The sequence below is a fragment of the Tauraco erythrolophus genome, chromosome 6 (genome assembly GCF_009769465.1).
Source record: "Tauraco erythrolophus isolate bTauEry1 chromosome 6, bTauEry1.pri, whole genome shotgun sequence".
Lineage (NCBI taxonomy): Eukaryota > Metazoa > Chordata > Aves > Musophagiformes > Musophagidae > Tauraco > Tauraco erythrolophus.
The window spans coordinates 48,188,648-48,208,486 of NC_141470.1; the positions used below are offsets into that span (position 1 = coordinate 48,188,648).

General features: G+C 45.6%; 2 protein-coding genes across 5 annotated transcripts in view; one reads left to right on the forward strand and one right to left on the reverse strand.

The window, feature by feature from the left end:
* Positions 1-9,334, reverse strand: part of POMT2 (protein O-mannosyltransferase 2) — a 28,208-nt gene extending 18,874 nt beyond the window's left edge. Inside the window, 7 exon segments of the mRNA XM_086613208.1 lie at positions 607-713; positions 3,295-3,454; positions 5,138-5,246; positions 6,092-6,200; positions 7,367-7,471; positions 8,285-8,369; positions 9,087-9,334. Of these exon segments, the coding sequence (XP_086469334.1) occupies positions 607-713; positions 3,295-3,454; positions 5,138-5,246; positions 6,092-6,200; positions 7,367-7,471; positions 8,285-8,369; positions 9,087-9,334 (923 nt within the window).
* A 103-nt stretch (positions 9,335-9,437) lies between these two features.
* On the forward strand, positions 9,438-19,732 carry GSTZ1 (glutathione S-transferase zeta 1). Of its 4 annotated transcripts, none has more exons than XM_086613418.1 (9): positions 9,438-9,529; positions 13,553-13,604; positions 14,338-14,405; positions 15,241-15,321; positions 15,780-15,905; positions 16,442-16,517; positions 17,332-17,384; positions 18,654-18,703; positions 19,344-19,732. In XM_086613418.1, the coding sequence occupies exons 1-9, from the start codon at positions 9,509-9,511 to the stop codon at positions 19,468-19,470; spliced, it is 654 nt and encodes a 217-aa protein (XP_086469544.1). In that variant the 5' UTR covers positions 9,438-9,508; the 3' UTR covers positions 19,471-19,732. The 4 variants fall into 4 exon arrangements, with proteins under 4 accessions (XP_086469544.1, XP_009979659.2, XP_009979660.2 ...); XM_009981357.2 differs by lacking the exon at positions 9,438-9,529 and adding an exon at positions 13,024-13,038; XM_009981358.2 differs by lacking the exon at positions 9,438-9,529 and adding an exon at positions 13,024-13,038 and having other exon boundaries at positions 13,553-13,600; positions 14,382-14,405.
* The last annotated feature ends 107 nt before the right edge of the window (positions 19,733-19,839 follow it).

Sequence of the window (19,839 nt, forward strand, 5' to 3'; positions counted from 1 at the left end):
TAAGTCTCATTTCTGCTAAGAGGGTAGTGGTAAGACCAGTTGACTTAAACTGAAAAATAACAATTTAATTCTATCATCTTTTTTCATGGTGAAATGGTTATCTACCTCATCTCTTAATGCTGACATATGGAAAAACATTACTTGGCCATTTTACTAGCTGTTGTGCTTTTTCCACATAAAAAGCATCTCTTGGGTGCAGGCATTCAGAGAAAAGTCCTCCCTTTCGGCACACTCAAGACTTTTTTTTTTCTTTAATCACAGTCGAAGCATTTTTAAGGAACGCAGTGCCTTTTTATTAAATTACAAAAGCAAAAACAAAAAAATGGAGTTGAGACATTTACAGGTCCAGGAAAGAGAGGAGGAAAAAAAAGGAGACTGAGTTTGGTTAGGATACTTGCTTCGCATTTCAGAAAGTCAGACTCGATTTCACTGCTAGCTTGGCCAGAGCCTTTCTCTAAAAACAATGCAGCAGTCTGGGAAGGGAATTAAACAAAGACACAGCTTGTGGCTGTGCTTCTGACATTGAAAATGGAGAAATCCATAATCAATAGCCTTTAATTCAAAGCAAAGACAAGTGATTCTTCTGGAGAAAACATTGTGAAATACCTTTTATTTAATACTGTAAAATGAACAGCAAACACAGCCGTGTAGAGGGCAAGTGGGAGCAGGATGAGGCAGAGTACACGAGCCAGTAAATGCTTCCCAAACATGACCTGTAACAAACAACTTGGATCAAACAGTGCAGCTGCAGAAACTACTCCACTCCTTATTTCACAGGACTCTGAGCAGTGGTCCTATAGCAGAAGCCTACCATGCAAGCAAGCCCAGCAGGGTGCAAAATTACCTCCAAAAGGCCTAGAGAGCAGTAGAAGCTTAGGCAGACCTTGTTTGTGCATCTACAAAAGCTGGAGCTGGGGTATCTCGGAATTTCAGGCCCTTGGTAGGAAGACAAAACCAGACAATAGGAGAGTTTAACTTCAAAAAATATTGGGCATGCCTGACTTTGGCAAAGGAGGTTGGGCATCTGCCATTGACAATACTTGGAAAACAAGGACCTTAACTTATTTATCAGAGCAGTATGCATCTTGACACAAAATCGCAGCAAGGAGATGGCTTCCAGAATAGTAACTGCCAAAGCTAAGCAAAAGGGAAAATTAAAACATGCAGGCACAAGCTACTAGATACAATCCTTCCAACAAGTCTCCCTATGCAAATATGACTGCAACAAGGACTTCCCGAGGACCTAGATACGCTGCGTTCACAGAAACCAGGTGACCTAGCAAGGATGCTCTCACACTGCAACTTTTGCTGCTGGTTGTCAGCCAGAAGTTACAGAAAAGTCAGCAGCAAAACCTGTGAGTGTTTCTAGCTGCCTCAATACAAAAGGAGAGCATTTTATTTAAATCCCTTTGAAAGGTGGTTTGTACACAGATGCCCAAGATACGATTACATATTCACATTCTACCGACACTGCTAGTAGTAATCTAAAATATAAGGTGGGTAATAAACAGCTGTGGGAAAAGAAAACAACTTAAATACCTAAAATTGTTTGTCAAATGTCCACACCTAACTTCAAAGCATACATACCTATCATACAATATACCTATCACATAATCATCCTCCATCCCTTAATAACAGATTCAAGGATTTCAGAAGTAACAGCAAAAGAGCTGAACACATTACAAAACTAAGAACTTACTGAAGACAACAAAGGAAACAGTTGCTCAGCTCAAGTACTTGAGCAGTACACTTAATAACCCCTGGGCACTTGGAGAAATGCTGATTGAAGGTGCATAAACAAATTTATGCAGTGGAGAGGCATAAGAACTAAACTCAGTTCCCTGCTCAAAATGCCCACAATATGCTTCAATCTTTGTGAAAAGGTTTTTTTTACCTCAGACTTCAATGCAAAGTCAAAAAACGAAATGAACGTGAAGGACAGCATAGAGCAAACCAGAATAATGGACCAAGATAAGCTGAAAATTCTATAAATAAAGTTAGTTCCAAAAACCTTGCCTGTAAATAATCATGAGTAGTTTCCTAACACATGGAGAGATAAGTTATTCGGGCTTTCAGGGGTTTAATCCTCACTTGTTTTTTCTTTCCTCTCCTCAAGCACCAAGGTTGCCAAATAGGTAGTTATTCAGAAAGCATCTATGTTCTGGAGCAAATTTCTTTACATATTCTAACACTCAGGGGCTTGCTGCCTTTGCTACCAGCAGCACAAATGAAATCACTGTGCAGCCGTCTGCTGGCAGAAAGCTTAGACATGATGGATTTGTTCCATTTCAAATGCAATTAACTGACTTTGCTCAAGAGGCACTGCTCCAGAGCTGGAACGCTGCATCTTTGCAGCCCATATTGACTCACATTAATCAGAGAAAACAAATCACACAGCAGGAATAGAAGAAGTCCCCCAGAACCCCCACTGTTTATGAGACAAACAGGACAAAAAACACTACATGAAAGATATAGAATTTTCAAGCTTCAGAGGAGGCTGAGACAAGAGGAGAACTGAACATCTTTTAAAAGATATGCTTGAAGAATTTGCTTTCTTGCTGGTTGCAAGATAGCAAATGGTACATCAACGTATTTCTCCAAATACTAGATTTCACAGTCCACAAATATAAAATCCAATATATTAGAACAGGGTACCCAAACACACTAGCCAATTTCTTACAGCTTATAAGAACTAAATGTGTGTGAAATCGAGGAGGCTATGGCTGCCTTCGTTCTCAGGACTGGCTACAGAGACTGCCAGTGGCAGAGCACGCCTCTGACTCATGATGGACTATAACATGCTCCTGCTATGCAGCCTGTGCCCTCGCACTCTCGTGAAGCAGAGCCTGCGCTTGCGCTGCTTACGCAAACTAGATGCTGCAAGATATGCCTTTCTGCCAGGTACCATGTACTCCTCAGAAGTGTAAGTGCTGGACATCATCTTGCTTTGGGCCATTGTACAGCCATTCCCAATGAGCATTTTTAACCTAGACTGAAATAAAATTCATCCAACTGGAAAGGTAATAGTTTCTCTCGAGAAAAAGCAACAAACTTTTTGCTGTGCTCTTATGACATTATATCCTGCTGACATACGTGGCGTTTTTTTAAACATATGGCAAGTTTTTCCATTATAACCTCCTTCTTTAATCTTCATTATCCACTTCAGATGCCTCTGCTGCAGATAGAGTAGCACTGTTTGGCTAGTTCCATGGTTGTCAATAACTAGGAGAATTACAAAGGCAAAAGAAAGCAAATCAAACCAAAGTAATGTAAACAAAAGTTTTTGACACTCACCAGTGACAGGCTGAGGTTCCCCAACAAGTCCCATAGGTCATAGATTGTGTTCAGGCCAACCAAAAGGACTACAAAAAGGCCAACAAACTTTACCCCCATTGCTCCAGCAAGGTTCACGCCAGTCAGACTCAGCCAGAACCACCAGGAGGCAGAAAATGGCCTGAAGGACAGATAGAGCAGGTCAGTGAATAAATGATGGCTACTTGAACGGGCATCTGCAATCAGGAAAACACACAGCAAATTGGCTACACCACAAAATTACATTCCATCTTCTTCTCAGGAGCCCATGAGGAATACGAAGATAATTTTTTTCATTAATTTTAGAATGATGCAAGGATATCTCTGATACAGGCTTCAGAAGGGCCCAACACTTAACCCTGGGCAGTCCTAGACCTTCCCTTTAAGGAAGGGAACATAGACACCAGGTATAAGCTAAAATATTAGTGTGAAGAAAGTCTGACACATGGAAGGTCTGAAAATAGAAACAGGACTTTTGCTCCAAAAAAATGCAAACTTACATCTCTCAGAAAGCTAAAGACATGGGAAAGAACAGGAGAAAAAGAATAGCTACTTTTTCTAAAGCAGAAAGGCCCTAGTGGAAAACATCTACCCAAAGCACAAACAAAAGCTGTGGCAAAAATCAAACAAATTACAAACTAAACTAAAATTGAACCACAGAGAAAAGATGAGAAAAGTTAACAGCAGAATTTAAAACCCTTTTCCTACTGACTCCAAATGCCTTGACACTTGTGTTTTGCCTAGACAAAATCCCTATGACCTGCAAAGCAACGTAACAGCTAGAGCTGGCTTTTAATTTGCATAAAATCAACTAGTTTGAACACAGGATTAGCTCTAAGACATAAGTCCAGGTCAAGGCACACAGAACTGATCAAACACTGCCCTGTAACTCAGTGCTTGCACTCCCTGCAGCACGTGTTGTAGATGATCACGGCCTTGGACGGCCACACATGACGCTGCAGGCTGCATTTTAGCCACAGGTGCTGCAGTCACACTACAATTGATACGATCAGTTCTTGAACATACCATGAAACAAAAATTGCTCATGTATAACACAGTGCTCTAAGCTTTTATGTCTTTGAATTCTGGATGCACTGTGGGGAAACTACTCTGTACAGCCCAGACACAAAGAAGCCTTTTAACATAACCAAATATCTATAAATCACCAACCATCTTCCTCTGAATGGGTCTACAGCAAATATCCTGAGCAACTTAACTGCTTTATTCAAAAACATCCTGGCTATGTTTCTCCCAAATTTTTGGTACCAATTTCTCTAAATCCAACAAATTACATTATTAACCTCAGCCAGCAGGATTTTATAAGTGCTTATAGGATTACAGTCACAGATAAGTTGCAGTTCTCCAGCCTGGAGACAAAGTGACTAGTTCAAGATAACAAATTCATATTTCGCCATTAAGGAGCAAAGCCTTGAACAGGCTCCACCCATCCTTCATTCCTCCTTCTGACCTACAACGCTCTATACTAGCTTTCTTTCCTGTCAAGTTCTAAAAAGCTTTAACCTTCATTTTCAAGATTCGCAGTTCCATAAGCACTATTTCTGCTGAAATTTCCTTTCATGCTAAAATAATCTATTTAAGTCTCTCTCTTGGTTTACCCCAGCCATGATATTTTCTCTCTAGTTTCACAAACCCTCACGCTAAAAATTTCACTCCCCCACCATGAGCCATTTTCACCTCCAAATTTCCTGAAACACTCTAATTTCAGCCATTCACTCAGCCTACCAAGTGGCAGACATATTCCAGTACTTTATCTGTGTGAAAGTTGAGTACCTATAGTTTAACAAAATTATCATCTTTATCTTACCTGTCTGCACAGCTGTTACATTTCACCATACTCAGAACAGCTCCCATGAGGAAGAACATCAGAATGGGGTCCAGCAGAATATACTGGGACAAAGTAATACAGCCTGTATCTGCAAACAGATGCACAACAATGTCAAAAAGGCTTGAGGTTCCAAAGCGAATCTAAGATTGCAGGAAGCCAGTTTCCTCGGCGTAGTCAAGACAAGGATAACAAGGGAAATTTTAGAAACAGAAGTAGATCAGAACATTTCAAATTCTACTTGGGTAATAAATGAAAAAACCCCTCACAAAACCCAGCATCCGTGAAACACCATTTGGGAGGTGCTGCTAACATATTCAGACGGAGAGCGTTACAGACAGCAATGATCTACCTACTAAGGCACCAGCATAGTGCCAGCGGATGCTACAGGAGAAGTCACCTTTCAGATGTTATCTAGAAAAAATGAGTATGAGTTGGATATTTCAAGTCTCCACACCTCAATATCTGTGTGTCTTCACGAAACCCCAATTTGGGTAACTCCATTTGCAATGTTAATTTCTCCACTTGGCTCAATTCAACAAGGAACTTTATTCATTTCTTACTGTGAACTCTTCCACAGTAAAGCAGTAAGCTGTTAAATGCCTCTATAATTCATATGGGAGATATAAATATTTCACTTGTGGGCAAAATCATTCCTGACTATCCATCTTATAAAAATTCTTAAAAGCGAGGTGAAATGTAGTCCAACGCTGTGGTTGTGCACATAACAGAAGCACCTATGAACTAAACAAGACTAAAATTCTCAGGAAGACCACCAATTAAAAAGCCTCATATATATAAAGCAGAATTACTTTGCGTTTGAGAACCTCTCTCATTAACCTACATATGCCCTGGCTAGGTAATGCACAATAATCCAGAAATTAAATTCCCTGAACAATTAACCTGCTCAATGTTGCTGCAGCAGGAACCACCTACCAAAAATAAGGATGAAAGCTGTCAGTAAGGCTGCTGGCAGTGACTTTGACAGTTCCAGCACAGTGAGGTAGGCAAAGGGAACCAGGCAGGAGCCAAGGAATGCACAGAACTGCAGGAAAAGAAGACCATGGGAGAAGTTACAACCCTCCCTAAGGTGAACACGCACTAACACCTTTTCCGTTCTTTCATCTTCCGCACCTACCAACAACAGGAGGTGTTGCAGTAGCTTAACTGACTCACTAAGAACATCAGACAAAAGCCAAATGAACAAAGATACGGTTCAGAGAAGCACAGTTACTTACTCTGTTCTATCTCCAGAAGTGTCAGTAACAACAGTCAGTCATTCTCATGCTAGACTACATCAGATATTCATAAAAAGATACGTCAAGTAGGTGCGCTACACATCCACCATACTCAGTTTATTTTAACAAGATAATATGAAATCTAAGAACAAAATACATCTCTACCTTACATCTTTACCAGACTAGAAATATCTCCCCTACACAAATGAGAATGAGGATAGTTGGAGGAGAAGGAACGGAAAGCAAAACAAAAGAAAGCTGCATCACAGTAAAATTTGTTCTCTTCAGTATCTGGTTCTAGCACTTTTCCCACCTTTGGCTCCCAAATTGCTGGAGACACAGAAAGTAAACTGAGAAAATACACCTCCCCAGTTTTTATCCTTCTTTCTAGGCATTAGCAATTGGCCACTGTTTCTTTTTTTGGCTCGTATTATCTGCTGTCAGTTTTACAGCTCTTGGTCTTCCTAGATAGCAGTACAGCGAGGGTTTCAGATAGAATATCACTCTGAATAGTAATTCCGCATCCCACCCCACCTCCCTCCTCCATCAGCTTACTCAGCTCAGTGTCACTGGTGGTGGCAAATTGAAGGCGGCAGTGGACAATCCTGGCTTTTTGACATCCTTAGCTCCCCAACAGAGCAGCCAGGCACAATGGAGTGAGCAGAAGCCCAAGCTCAGTTCTCTTTGCAGAACAGGTAAGACATCTGTCCCCCACAGGAGTGTAGTCCCACTAATTAGTAGCAAGGGTTGGCCTCAACAATCACCTTACTTTCTTACCCGGCCTCTCTTGCAGCCAGACGTTAAGACTTATTCACAATACAACCACTAACACTTTTCTAAGAAGCTTAAAGACAAGGCACGAAGCTAAACAGACCTCTGATCTGATCCAGGAGAGCTGTTCTTATGACATAACACTCTGTACTGAAAAGCACAGGAGAGCTAACCAGCTTGATACTAGCCTGTAGAGCCTTACCCCTCTCATTCCCACGTAGTTGTGCTGCTCATACCTGTCCCCTGGCTTTTGGAAAGGAAACGTACCATCATATCCACTAAGGTAGCCCACAAGTCCAATCAGCATCTGAAGAAGAAAGGTGAAAAAACTGGTCAGGGAAATGGCATTAGAGGAAGATGTATGCAAGCCAGCAGCAGGTAAGATTTTTATAGAAGCCAAGTCTGATCCAGAGGATAACTACCTAATTCAGACACATCATCCAGACAAAGTTTATGTACAAATTTCATATGCATACATATTGCCCTTTGTCTAAAAGCAAAATAAGAAGGGAATAAAAGAACTTTGGCTGCTGACTATAAGGACAACTGCAAGTTCAAGAGAAGTATCAGGTGTCAGATACAGCAGGGAGAATTCTGTCTCTGTAGATTCTCCCATAGCTCCCTATTCCTATAGTTTAAGGAGACTCAGCCTGAAAGGAAGATCATCTTTATGAGGCAGGAGGAGTGCACCTTCATCAACACCACACACTGCTGCTAAAACAAGTTCTAGTTACAGAACAGCAAGTCAAGGTTTTCAGTGTCCTTTGTGGTAGGAGTCTCATTTACACACAATCTATCAGGAACTGTTTGGTTCCTTTGAACTGTACGCTTCTATTAAATATCCCCTTCAAACCACATAAGTGCCATGTTCATTTTTTAATGTCAATCCTTTCAAATACCCAACACGCAATACTGTTTTGTTTTCCCATAGTCAAAGCTTTTTCATAAAGAAGAAAACATGCAAGTTGTGGCTCTGCGTAGAGAGTGCAAATAACCATGGCATCACCAACAGTTAGGAAAGATACTGGTGTTCATCATATCCTTCAGTCAGAAGGATGGGGAAGACTTTTGTTGGCCCACTCCTGTGGCTTCTAAAACATGTAACAGAAGAGTAGTTTACCTTCCCCAAAGGGGGGTGGACATCAAAGAAGAAGGTTCGATTAATGTAGTAACTTCCCATCTTTCCAAAATGAGTTTCATCCCAACTGGAAAAAAAAAACACAAACAAAAAACCCCCACAAAACAACCTATTATAATGCTGAAGACAGTACAAAAATCCGGAAGGTCTTTTTTACTCGTGCTTTTCATTATATAGGGGGTTAGTTCCACACATTCTATACGAGACAATGCATTAAATTCCCAGGGAAATCACGGGGGGTACTTCAGCCATTCTAGGCAGGGTCCTTTTAAAAGAGTTTGATATTAGCACTCCAAAACCTCTAGTGCCCTTCTGATTCCAGGTTGAGGTTACAGATGTTAAAAAAAATCAGCCTGCAACCCAGAGATCTCCAAAGCCGCCTGCCCGAGCCCCGCTCCCCTCTCTGCAACACGTCCCAGGAGCGGCGGCGAGCGCGGGGCAGGGACCGGGGCCGGCAGCGGGCTGCACAGAGCGTAGCGCTTCCCTGTAGCCCTCACTGCCGCGATCCCGCCCCAGCGCCTGCCTGGAATAAACGCTGAGCCCTTCCCAGCCGGGCCAGGCAGGGGTGGGCGGGTGCTCGAGAGCGGGGCGGGGGAACGGGGCGAAGGCTGGTAGTTGGGGCGCACCCCCTCCGAGGGGCCGGGCGCCGGGACGAAAGCCGCCTGTTTCCAGGGCGCCTCCCGGGAGGAGGCAGACACCCACCCACAACCAGGGCTCGGGCCAGGCCCGCCAACCCCGGGGCAATGCCCCGCCGGAGGGGCGCAGGCCCCGCCCCGGCCTGTACCAGACGTGCGGCGGCTCCGACAAGCGGTGGAAGCGGGAGGCGAAGCTGAGGAGGGTGACGAGGGCCAGCGCCGCCGGGCGAGCCGGAGCCGCCGCAGGAACAGGACGGGCGGCGGGGCGCGGCGGCCCCCCCGGCAGCCGGCGGGACTCCCGCTGCCGCAGCGGGCCGCCGCGCGGGCCCGGCTCGGCCTGGCCGCCTCTCGCCGCCGGCATCCGCGGGGCTCCAGCGCCGGGACGGGCGCGGCGCATCCTGAGAGACGGAGTCCGGGGCGGGCGGGAGGGGCGCGGGGCACGCTGGGAGATGTAGTCCTGCCGCGGCGGCGGCTGTCTCAGCGGCAGCCGAACCCTGAGATGAGGGGACGGCCCGGCGGCGGCCCGAGACGGGGCTGACACCGCAGTTCCTGCGGAAGGTCGCGACGCGGGATGAGTTCTGCCGCGGCCAAGGTACGCGGTTCTGGCTCCTCGCTCTCTCTGCGGAGCGGCCCCGCCGGGCGGGAGGGGAGCGGGGGGCGATGGCGGCGCCAGAGGTGGAGGGGTCGGGGCTTGGGGCGGCGGCTCGCCGCCCTCGGCCGGCGCCGGCCTCGCTCGGTTTAGCCTCGCTGACCGCCTCGGCAGCTGACGGAGATCGCGGCCGAAATCAGTTTCCCCGGCCTCCCCGGAAAGGCCGGGATGGTGGTTACCGAGAGGACCGCCCCGCCCCGTGCACAGTCTGTTACGCAGATTTCCACTGCCCCGACCTGCACCCACGTCTCTGTCTCAGTGGAGAGCAAGGAATTTGCCCCCGTGCTCAGTAAAACTAATGTCTTTCAAAGCAGTGGTCGGTTTTACTTAAGATAGTTTATCCGTTTGAGCTGTTAACACCAATGCCAGCTGCAGAGATACGGAGCATTTAGGAGCAACTGTGTTCCTTCTGCTTATACCTTTGTATTTCAAGCCAGCAGAACACGAGTGGTGCCTTTCAGACACTGACGTTTCCCCCGTGCAAGCTTCCAAGGAGCCTGTTTCTCTCTCATGTCCCACATGGGCAGCTGCTGCGCGTCAGTCCTTGTGTGCAGGCTCCTTGGAGTGATGGGTCTCAGGAAAGAGGTGAAAAGACTTTGCCTTTCCAAGTGCATGCCGAATATAGCCTGGAAGGAGGTGTTATCCAGAGGAGGCCATATGAAAGCAGACAGGCTTGAAACCTCCGGGCTCAACACATAAAGTTTGGGGTGTCTCTTCCATCTTCCTAAACAGTGAAGTGCAATCTATACCAGGATTTAAGCCTAAACTTTCCTCACTGCACCACTGATGCTGGAAATGAAAACAGAACCAAACCAGAAATCTTCGTAGGCATGAAGCAAATGTCCCTCTGCTATCCTCCCAGCTCATGGGAATTGTACCCCATGGGACCGTAAATGAAGGCAGTTCTTCCCACTACTCCCCTGGCCCGCGCACAGCTCTTCCTCCAAGGAAGACTAGATACAGTGTCCCTCTGGGACCTGTCCACCAAGGACAAAACACTCCTGCCTCTAGTCTTTACTTACTTCATTGTCTTGCCTGTGATCTGCCCTACCACTCCTAGCAAAACAGCATGAACTTAAGAGATCGCTCCAGGCCCCAGCCTCACAGACAGGCCACAGGAGACACCGTTCCCAGCTGAGTGATGGGTTGTTTTCCATGTTCTTTTTGGTGAAATTCCCCGCGGCCTTGAAATTATGGAGCGAAGCAATTAGCTTAGCACAATTTATTATAAATGATAACACAGGCTGCAAAACCAACAAAGAACTGTAGAGAGGAGCAGGAGAAATGTCTCTGCCAGCTGACAGGCCAGAGTCCAGAACAGATGTGAAGGACATGAATTTCTGAGGCAAAAAATGATCAGCAAAGTCCCTAGGAAAAACAAAACCAATATGTCATGAATGCTGTATGTTTCCCTTCTGAAATCATAGTTTCTATTTCTTTCCCTGTAACCCAGCAGGTTAGACATTTGAAAAAAAGCATAGCTGAGATTTTTAATGCTCTGATTCCAGAAGCAGAGAATTTAAGAAAATGAGTAAATGCTTTGCCTACAAAAGTGTTGCCAATACTGCCATCACTTCCCTCCTCACTTCTAGACCATTTCTCCAGTAAACTTTGACTACAGTAATTTAATCAAATGCATACCTCATTTAAAGTTATTTGAACCAATCTAAACTGTAGGAGAAGCATTGAGTTTACAAAGAGGACTGGAGAACAAAGGTCTCTGGCTTCCTGTTGGCAGATTGTGTGTCAGGGAAAAAATCCTTGCTTTTTTCTGTCTTGGAGACACAGAGAGATCCCTGGCATGCCATGGGATCTGTGGAAGGAAGGAGAGACATGATTACGGGTTTATTTAGAGACATGCATGAGTACTGATGTCCTGTGTGGAAAGAAAAGACCATGTGAAAAATGTTCATTTGATTCATGTCAATTTGGCATAATGGATGTGCAAATAGGTGGCGAGGAGTAGGGTGTGCCTATTCAAGATAAGCGATTATCTTAGTTTAAGACCTCTGTGAAATGCAAAAACGTAAACCTGCAAAATGCCTCATGATGCTACTAACCAGGAGCCCCAATTGTGAAATGTGTTCACCTGATACGTGCCAATATAAAACAATGTTAGGGCCGCATAGTGAAATATGACCTTCTCTGTATATGTAACCTTTAACCATTCTGTCTGTTCTTGTATAACCGTAGCCCTAGAGGAAGCAGAATGCTATGTATATAGTTCTCGCTTCTTGCAAAAGCCACCTAACGTTTTGGGGTTTTCTTTTTCTTTTCTTTTGCTTTACTGCCAGTTGCAAGGTGTTAGATAAGAGGGACCTAGGGGCCTCTACGCGCTTAATCTCTAATCTCGCTTAACCACTTTTAAGTTAGCTTGCTTAAATCATGTATCTGTAAGTTGCATAACCCTTGTGTAAGATAAGCAGGAGCCAAGATGGAGAACAAGGACGATCCTGATGACTTCGCAGAGCACAGTCATGATGACTTGGCTAGTTTTCTGGGGAGGTGAAAAAGTCATCATGAGGAAGACATATAGCCTTCATCCCTGAGACCCCTGCTCACGACCACCAGGAGACACTGCGCACGCGCAACTGGGGGGGGTTAGGGGTGGAGACTATGGAGATGACTTCTCTGAGCTCATTGTAATAAGACCACCTTTTCTCAGAAATAATTAATATGTATTAGTAAAAGGAATATAAACCAGAAATAAGAACTATATGGTGTGTGTTTTGGTGGAGCGGAGACTCCCGGCACACCCAGCGCTGTTTGCTTGCTCTTATTCGCCTAATAAATTGTAAACTTTGATTGGAGTTCTGTTTGGGACTCACTCATTTATCACAGACCGTAAAACAAAAAAGTGAGCTTCATAATTTGCACAAAGTTGGCCTGGGAGCAGAAGAGCAGCCTCTCCCAAGCATGCAATGCAGAAAGCCCTCAGCACCGAGGAGGGCTACAGGAGGTCTCTGAGGGACCTTCCCGCAAAGGCAGCCCCTATTCAGGGAGCTGGCAGTCATTTCCTAGTGAAACAGAAATTCCGCACATGGCTTCAGTTTCCTTGTTTTGTTCCCCAGGGCTATCTTCCTGCATTGGCAACTTCTGAGAGCCTGACAGGGTCTCTAGATATCTTACTTATTTCTGAACAAAAATCTAGGGAAATAAGGATGGTTCCTAAACGTGTTTCCAATCTCAAAGCTGGTTAATGGTTCTGATATCAGGGCTGGAGCTGCAGCACAGCACAGGGGGATGTGGATGCAGCTGACCATAGTCACTCAGGCTTGAATCTGACTGGCTGTTTTTCATGCCCTGGGCACAGATTTGGGGGCGTGGTCCTTTTCTCATTGGCTTTAGGAAAAAAAGCCTTCCCCCACCCCAGCTGAGTTAAAAGGGAAAGCAAAGAGGTTGTTTTTATTTCCTGAAGTAGATCACACGCACTGACTATGGCATCTGAAAAGGTGAGAGCTTGGACAGCATAGAAAGGTCCATGAAAGCTACCTCGGTGCTGGAGTTCAGGTAGAATGAGCTGTCTGCTCTCTTGGCATTCACCTAGAACAGCAGTAGCTCTTCCCATTTGGAAAGAGGCCTTGCCCTGCCTTGCGTGGCTGGAAAAGCTATTTCATGCCATGCAAATACCCAGTGCAGGTGCTTGGCATAATCCAAGATGGGATAAAAGTTGGCAACATCTGATAGGACAAAGAGGGAAGCTTTGTAGGATATAATTTTACAGTCACTTGTGCATTGATGAAAACATCAGGTGCAGCTAAATATTCAGAGGGCCAGCGTGAAACACAATGATACTACCTAAACACCCAAACCAGGAATAATCACTTTCAGAAAGGAGCCCTCTCTCCCCTAAACCTCACTCTGCCCTGTTTTACCGTTCCTGAAATGGCTTCTCTTCATGTGTTGTTCTTACAGTACTCTGGTGTTTCCATTGCATAACCGTTTGATCTGTCTTTCTCTTCTCAGCCGATACTTTATGCCTATTTCCGAAGTTCCTGCTCTTGGAGAGTGAGAATCGGTAAGATCCAATGTTAATCTCTGTTTTATTGTCTTGACGTTATTGCAGTATCCTTCTCTTCACTAACCCAATTAATCAGTCACTTATTAAGAGAGAGATCAGCAAACATCATCCTGGAACAGTGAGGCATTTCCCCCCTGCTTCTCTGGAGTGGGAGGGAAGGGAATACCACAGCCTACCTGGAACTTGGGAAGGGAGAGGAACAGACAGGAGAGCTTTGCTCAGGCTGCAGCTAGTTAGAAGGAATTATTACTCCTTTTGTAAAGCTAACATGATGCAGATGGCTGTTTCTTCCACATTATCTAGAAGGGCCTTACGCTGTTTTCACACTGATACTGCCTCAGACTCTGGTCTGCCCAGGTCTTGAGTGCTACGCAGGGCTGGGAGTGGTCCCTACTTGGACTAAGACAGTCTTAAGCAAGGATTTGCAGGTGAGCGCAAGCCCTGCTGCCCTGTATAAGCCCCATCAGGATGGGCTGTGCTGCAAAGAGTGGCAAAGCTTACTTTGAACAATGTAGTGTTTTTGCCAGGACTGATCTTTAGTGCTTTGGTCCTTCATTTGCCAGAGCACTATCTTTTCAGCGGACTCAGGCCGCCTTTCTTGAGGCATAGGTTTTTTTTGTTTTAAAGCCATTCTTTTTTCAAATGGAGATGGTAACATTTCCCTGAGCCCATTACCAATGAAACTGGTCTTAGTGTGCCTGCCTGAAGCTGTACACTTTGTTCTCTCCAGCACTGGCTCTGAAAGGAATTGCCTATGACGTGGTGCCTGTGAACCTCTTGAAGGATGGGGGACAGCAGGTAAGGATACAGCTACCATTGCTCTCTCCAGGGGTGCTGAACTTGGGGATCATTAGAATTGGGATGAGCACTAGGAAGTTCACAGGCAAAGTCACTGAATTCCTCACTGCTTCTCTGTAACTAATAGTTGCTTTAAACCAGTATTCCCTGGCATGCAGGATAGAGGGAGATGACTCTAGGAGACTAAAGGTTGTCTTCTCTCTTAAACATCTGCAACTGAGTTTCATAAGGTGGAAGATCTCTTGCTCTTGCATAGCATGATATAACTGAACATACCTGGCAGAAAGACTTCAGAGAAGCTGCACTGCAGTTTAAACACAGACTCGACCTCAGTCAGTGAACACCAGACAGTGTGTGTGTGGTGGTGGTGGGGTGTCCAAAAGATGCTTAAATGATACAGCAAGGGGCTGCAAAGGGCCTGCCAAAGGAAGGGGTGGGTTGCCATAAGAGATCTTCACTGAGAATTTACTCAGGAGGCCTTAGCTGGGAGTCATGCACCTGGTAGTACCACGGGCTTGATACGCCAGTATGGGCTAAGATGGAGCTGGAGAACTAGAATGGTGATAGTGACACTGCTGCAGTACTACTCATCCTGGGCTTTGTACTGATGGTCTATCAAGAAGTAAGGCAGTCCAGCCTTGGATACAGTGATACCTGAGCCCCAGCAAGAGCTTGCTGTAGGCTAACAGTACAGCATAACTTACTGCAAATATTAGTACTGAGGAAGAGGGAAAAGCCAGGTTAAAAAATAAAATAATTTGGTAACTGGGTTCTAAGGGAAGAAAACAAGGAAGAATATTTTCTTGTTGCAGTAATCTCAGGTTTGTTTCCACAGTTTTCTGCTGAATTCAAGGCCGTGAATCCAATGCAGCAAGTCCCAGTCTTGAAAATTGATGGCATCACCCTTTCTCAGTCGGTGAGCTACCAGCCACATCCCTGTTAACCATTCACTCCAGTCTGGACCAGATGGCTTTGCCCCATCTCTTCCCCCAGAGCTCTCATCTGTGCACTGGAAAAAGAGATGGCATTTGTGATAAACAATCCCACTTCAGGGCAGAAATAGCCTCTTCTGGGAAACCGCTGTCAAGGACTTAAGCTCCATTCAGCTTTGGTTTGCAACTCCACCTTTCACTGAGCAGTTTGTAGTCTGACTTAGATGGTGGTGCTAGGGCTTGCCTGAAATTACCGCTGGGCTAAATGACAACAAGGTCCCAAGCAGACATTGAAGGGGATATTCTGTATCTTAGATTCATAACAAACTTCATTCAAAAGCTGTTATATTCTCTCAGATTAGCTCCCCTTTCCCATGTGTTCAGGATGTGCACTTTTCCTTGGCTTTCCAATAACCTCCCGTTATCTCTTTGTCCATTACAGCTAGCTATAATTCACTACCTGGAAGACACCCGTCCTAACCCCAAGCTCCTACCCCAAGATCCGAAGAAGAAAGCCCAAGTCAGAATGATCGCGGATCACATTGTTTCTGGCATTCAGCCACTCCAGGTATGTCCATGTCATATCCATGCAAATTAGAAAACCAGGACGGGTTTCCAGGAGTCTGTATCTCTGAAAAGTTCTCTTTAAATTGCTGCCAACCAATAGAGTGGCAGACCTTAAGACTGTGTGTTAGCAAATGAAATCTCTCTTAGCATCTTCCTGATCTGCCAATGGCAACAATACAGTATTTCCTACAAAGAAAATCCTACAGCACCCCAGAGTTCTTTCCAGAAACAGCTGAACCCATGCAGGTTCACTGCAGGGTCTAGTATGCTTTAGGAAGACAACAACTGAGTAACTCAAAGGGCAGAGGCAAAGGGATACCCTCACAACTGTTGCAGAAGGACAGTCCCAGGAGAGAGGTACAGCAGGGTGCATGCTTCAGTGAGGGTGAAGTCAGGGCTGACCCACAGCAAGCTGAACTCAAGCTGGGGGTTCAGGCTTGGCACCTCCTCATCTCCCCGCTCCTCCACTGGATAAGGTAGTGAGGAAGATCCAGCCAGTGGTGGTCAATCTAACCTGGAGATCATTTGCCTTCACAGAACCTGAGCATCCTGCAACAAATGGGGGAGAAAAAAATCGAATGGGCTCAGAACTGCATCTCATCTGGCTTCCAAGGTGCGTCCCACATCCAAAATGATCGGCACTTTGACTGACCCTTCAAAACTCTGTGCCACTGGGGTCCTACTTTCCTCTTTAAGCAGAAAACAGGTCTCCCTATGCTGGTGTGTTGGGGTCCTGCCCTGCTGGTAGCACCCTAGGGTCTCAGAGGAACGATACTGTCCACAGGCGCACTTTCACTGCTGTGCATGGAAGAGGGAAAGCCTGAGGCCATCCTGTACACTGCAGCGGTTGATTCACCCTCATGGATGAGGGCTGAGAGCACTTCTCCTTTCCACCCAACTGTTCCCAAACTAGTGCCTTTTGCCTTAAGGTTCTATCAATCTATATTGATATGCTTTTGTCATGAGACAAAATATATCTGATGCAAACTCCCACAGAATCTAGCAAGTAGCAGAGTATTTCTTTACCTCCCTGGGAGAAATACGGTGTTTTTTGTTTTCTCAAAGCCCTTTCCCCCATGTGCTGGAATGCCAGGCCCATCTTCACTTCTGGACAGACGCAGACTGACTGAACCCTTGCGTTTTCCCCCTCCGTCCTCTCATGTATCGCTACATTGTCCTCTTAGCATTTCAGGTGCAGCAGCTGAAATCACCCTGGGTCCCAAAAGGCTGAAGGACCCTAAAGACTCCTATAACTACGCTGTTATAAGATTTCTGTTCCTTCTAGGTTCTGTCCCAAACTGCTCTTTTTTCATACTCGGCTCAGGGTCAAAATGCCTTTGTTCATAATTCCCAGTCTAAATGGTCTTTGATGTCCCTCTCAAATGAGTTTGCAATGCCTCACTCCAGTGTACCACCTCTCTTAGCAGCGCTGGAACAGACTCTGCAGCACACTGCTGGGCGCTACTGCGTGGGGGATGAAGTAAGTATCTGAGAGAGTGTTGTGTACCATTGGAGAACTGAAAATCCCAGTATATTCCATAAAATAGGAAAGGAAATTACTTGTGGAGACACAGCACAACCCCATACTGTGCCTGGAGTTACATGCGGTGCCTTTACCATAAGAAAAACAGCTGCACGGATCCTAATTAGGCCATTACTGACTTGCAGATAGTTATGAAAATGTTTACTTGTTCCTGCCTTTAACCTGCTGATGGCCACATTCTGCAGCTGTATCCAGAATCTGGCTGCTATGTGGAAACAGATTATATGTGTTTAATCTTTAAGAGATTTGGGGTTCAAAGTGTCCTGTCATAAGGGCAAAGCGTGGCTCAAGAAACACAGGTTTAGTTCTTAGCTCTGCTCTGTGGAACCTTTAACCAAGTTGTATTGTATTTTTCTGCTCTGTTCGTCCAATTTTAACACAGAGAGATTTCAGAGAGCTCATGTACAAGCTGTTCTGACCCTTACCGAGCTAGAGGCCACTCAGGCCTCTTCCATTTAGTAGTCCTGTATGGCAGGTGATTGGATCTTTCCTACAAAAGCCTGGCAAAAAGGAGGGCTCCTGCAATAACCTGTGATGCAGAGGATTGTCTAGTAGGAGCCTTATGGAACTGGAGCACTTGGTGGGCAACGGCTAGTTATGGGATCTTATGCTGGAGAATAAGGCTTACTCTGAAAGGCACCCAGAGCTTTGTGACCTGGGGAGTGGGGTGGGCACAGCTGTTTCTGTGCAGATAGGCAGCTAGCTGTATTGTCCTTGAGTCTTCTTTTCAGATTGCAAGTCCCTGAGCCCGTGTGCAAAGGCCCTATCACATATCAGGTCTTGAGATGGGCAGGAGCTGCTTGATGCTCCTGCAATGCAAACAAGCAAAATTAACTCATCTTTTACCAGCCATGCAAACTCCTCCCTCCCCGCCTCGCCTCCCTCTGCAGCTTGCCAGCAGACCTGTTTGCTCAGAGGCAGTTGCCATAGAAGCACTGTGTCCTTGAGGTCACGGTGATCAGCTGGTAGAAGATGAAGCGCTCTAAAGGCTGATGGCAGCTTCTACTAGTAACTCCTATGAAGTTCTTTTCCTTGTACTGTTGTTGTACTATTTATGGTGGATTAAAGAATAGCATTGTTGTGACAACTCCTCTGTGCTGGCTGATAAAACAATTTCTGTCCTGCTACCAAAGCCTGCCACCACAGTGAAGCGTTATGGGACAGGCTATGAGTTACTCTGACCCCTTTTCTCTGCCACATTTGCAGGTTTCTATGGCTGATCTGTGCTTGGTGCCTCAAGTTTCCAATGCTGAAAGGTAACCAAGGCTAAGCTTGAGGTGCTCTCCAAGGGCACCTACTCCTTGTGCTGGGCTGTCAGAGTTTATCTTCTGCTGCTCCTTGTGCCTTTTGGGAAAGCAACCCTCCTGCCCACCCTTATCCAGTTATAGATTCTTCTCTGCATGAATTTTCTGATGTCATAAACACTATCGCTTTTGGAAGCTCTTAGAAATATAGAGCTAGGCTCTCTTCTCAGAGGCCCCTGGAGGAAACCTGATCTATGTCCTTAGACAAGCTAAGGTTGCTCGCACTCCACATCCTCTCTATTTGCCCTATATTTACACTGCATATATACGTCAGGAAAATATTAATCTAAATTTGTTGAATGCCTTAAACCTATGCAAGTAGTGGCTGCATGATTCCCAGGAAAAACGTAGTGCCTCCCTGCCCTATGCTGCACACTATGTAAAAGCCGAGTGAAGATAGAAGAACTAACTAACCTTTCCTCTAGCATTTGTTTTTAAACCTACAAGGATGAACCTCTTCTCTTAATGTAAAAGTACCACAGCCTGCGGGATTCTCCCATACTGGGCAGGCACAGTACTCTCCTCTACCCTTCTCACTGGTGCACTGGCTGGCTGACCAAAGAGGACCTCACAACTTCTTTTCCTTTTGCAGATTCAAAGTGGACATGGGTCCATATCCCACAATAACCAGAATAAACAAAGCTCTCCTGGAGTTAGAGGCATTCAAAGTAAGCCACCCATCCCGGCAGCCAGATACCCCTGCAGAGCTGCGAGCTTGACGCCCTTCTACTCATTAAATCAAGTAATCTGGAGTGTCAAAGAGGACAACAGCTACAGCTTGAGTAGGACTTCAGTGCCATCAGGAAGCCCTAGTACTATTGTCTCACTTTCATCTGGATGGGAAGAAGGACAGAGGACCTGGAAGTAGCTTGGGTGTCTTACAGGAGCTATGCCTGTGCTGGAAAGCTTGCAGCTACTTCTATGGGTTTTTTTCTGTCTGATGTATCTCCATGAAGCAGATTAAAGCAGAGGCATCCATAATTATCAGCAGTCCCCTTTGTACGGCTCTGGGTTGGGAAATGTGGCCACAAACAACTGTGAGGCATTGAACCAGTTCTGGACTCCCCACAGGCACTTTCTACCACCTA

Excerpts from the sequence above, each read along its gene's own strand:
- GSTZ1 (XM_086613418.1), top strand. The coding sequence starts at position 9,509 with ATGAGTTCTGCCGCGGCCAAG. Across the intron at positions 15,906-16,441 it reads CTGGCATTCAGCCACTCCAG|AACCTGAGCATCCTGCAACA; the intron begins GTATGTCCATGT and ends TTGCCTTCACAG. Across the intron at positions 16,518-17,331 it reads CATCTCATCTGGCTTCCAAG|CGCTGGAACAGACTCTGCAG; the intron begins GTGCGTCCCACA and ends CTCTCTTAGCAG.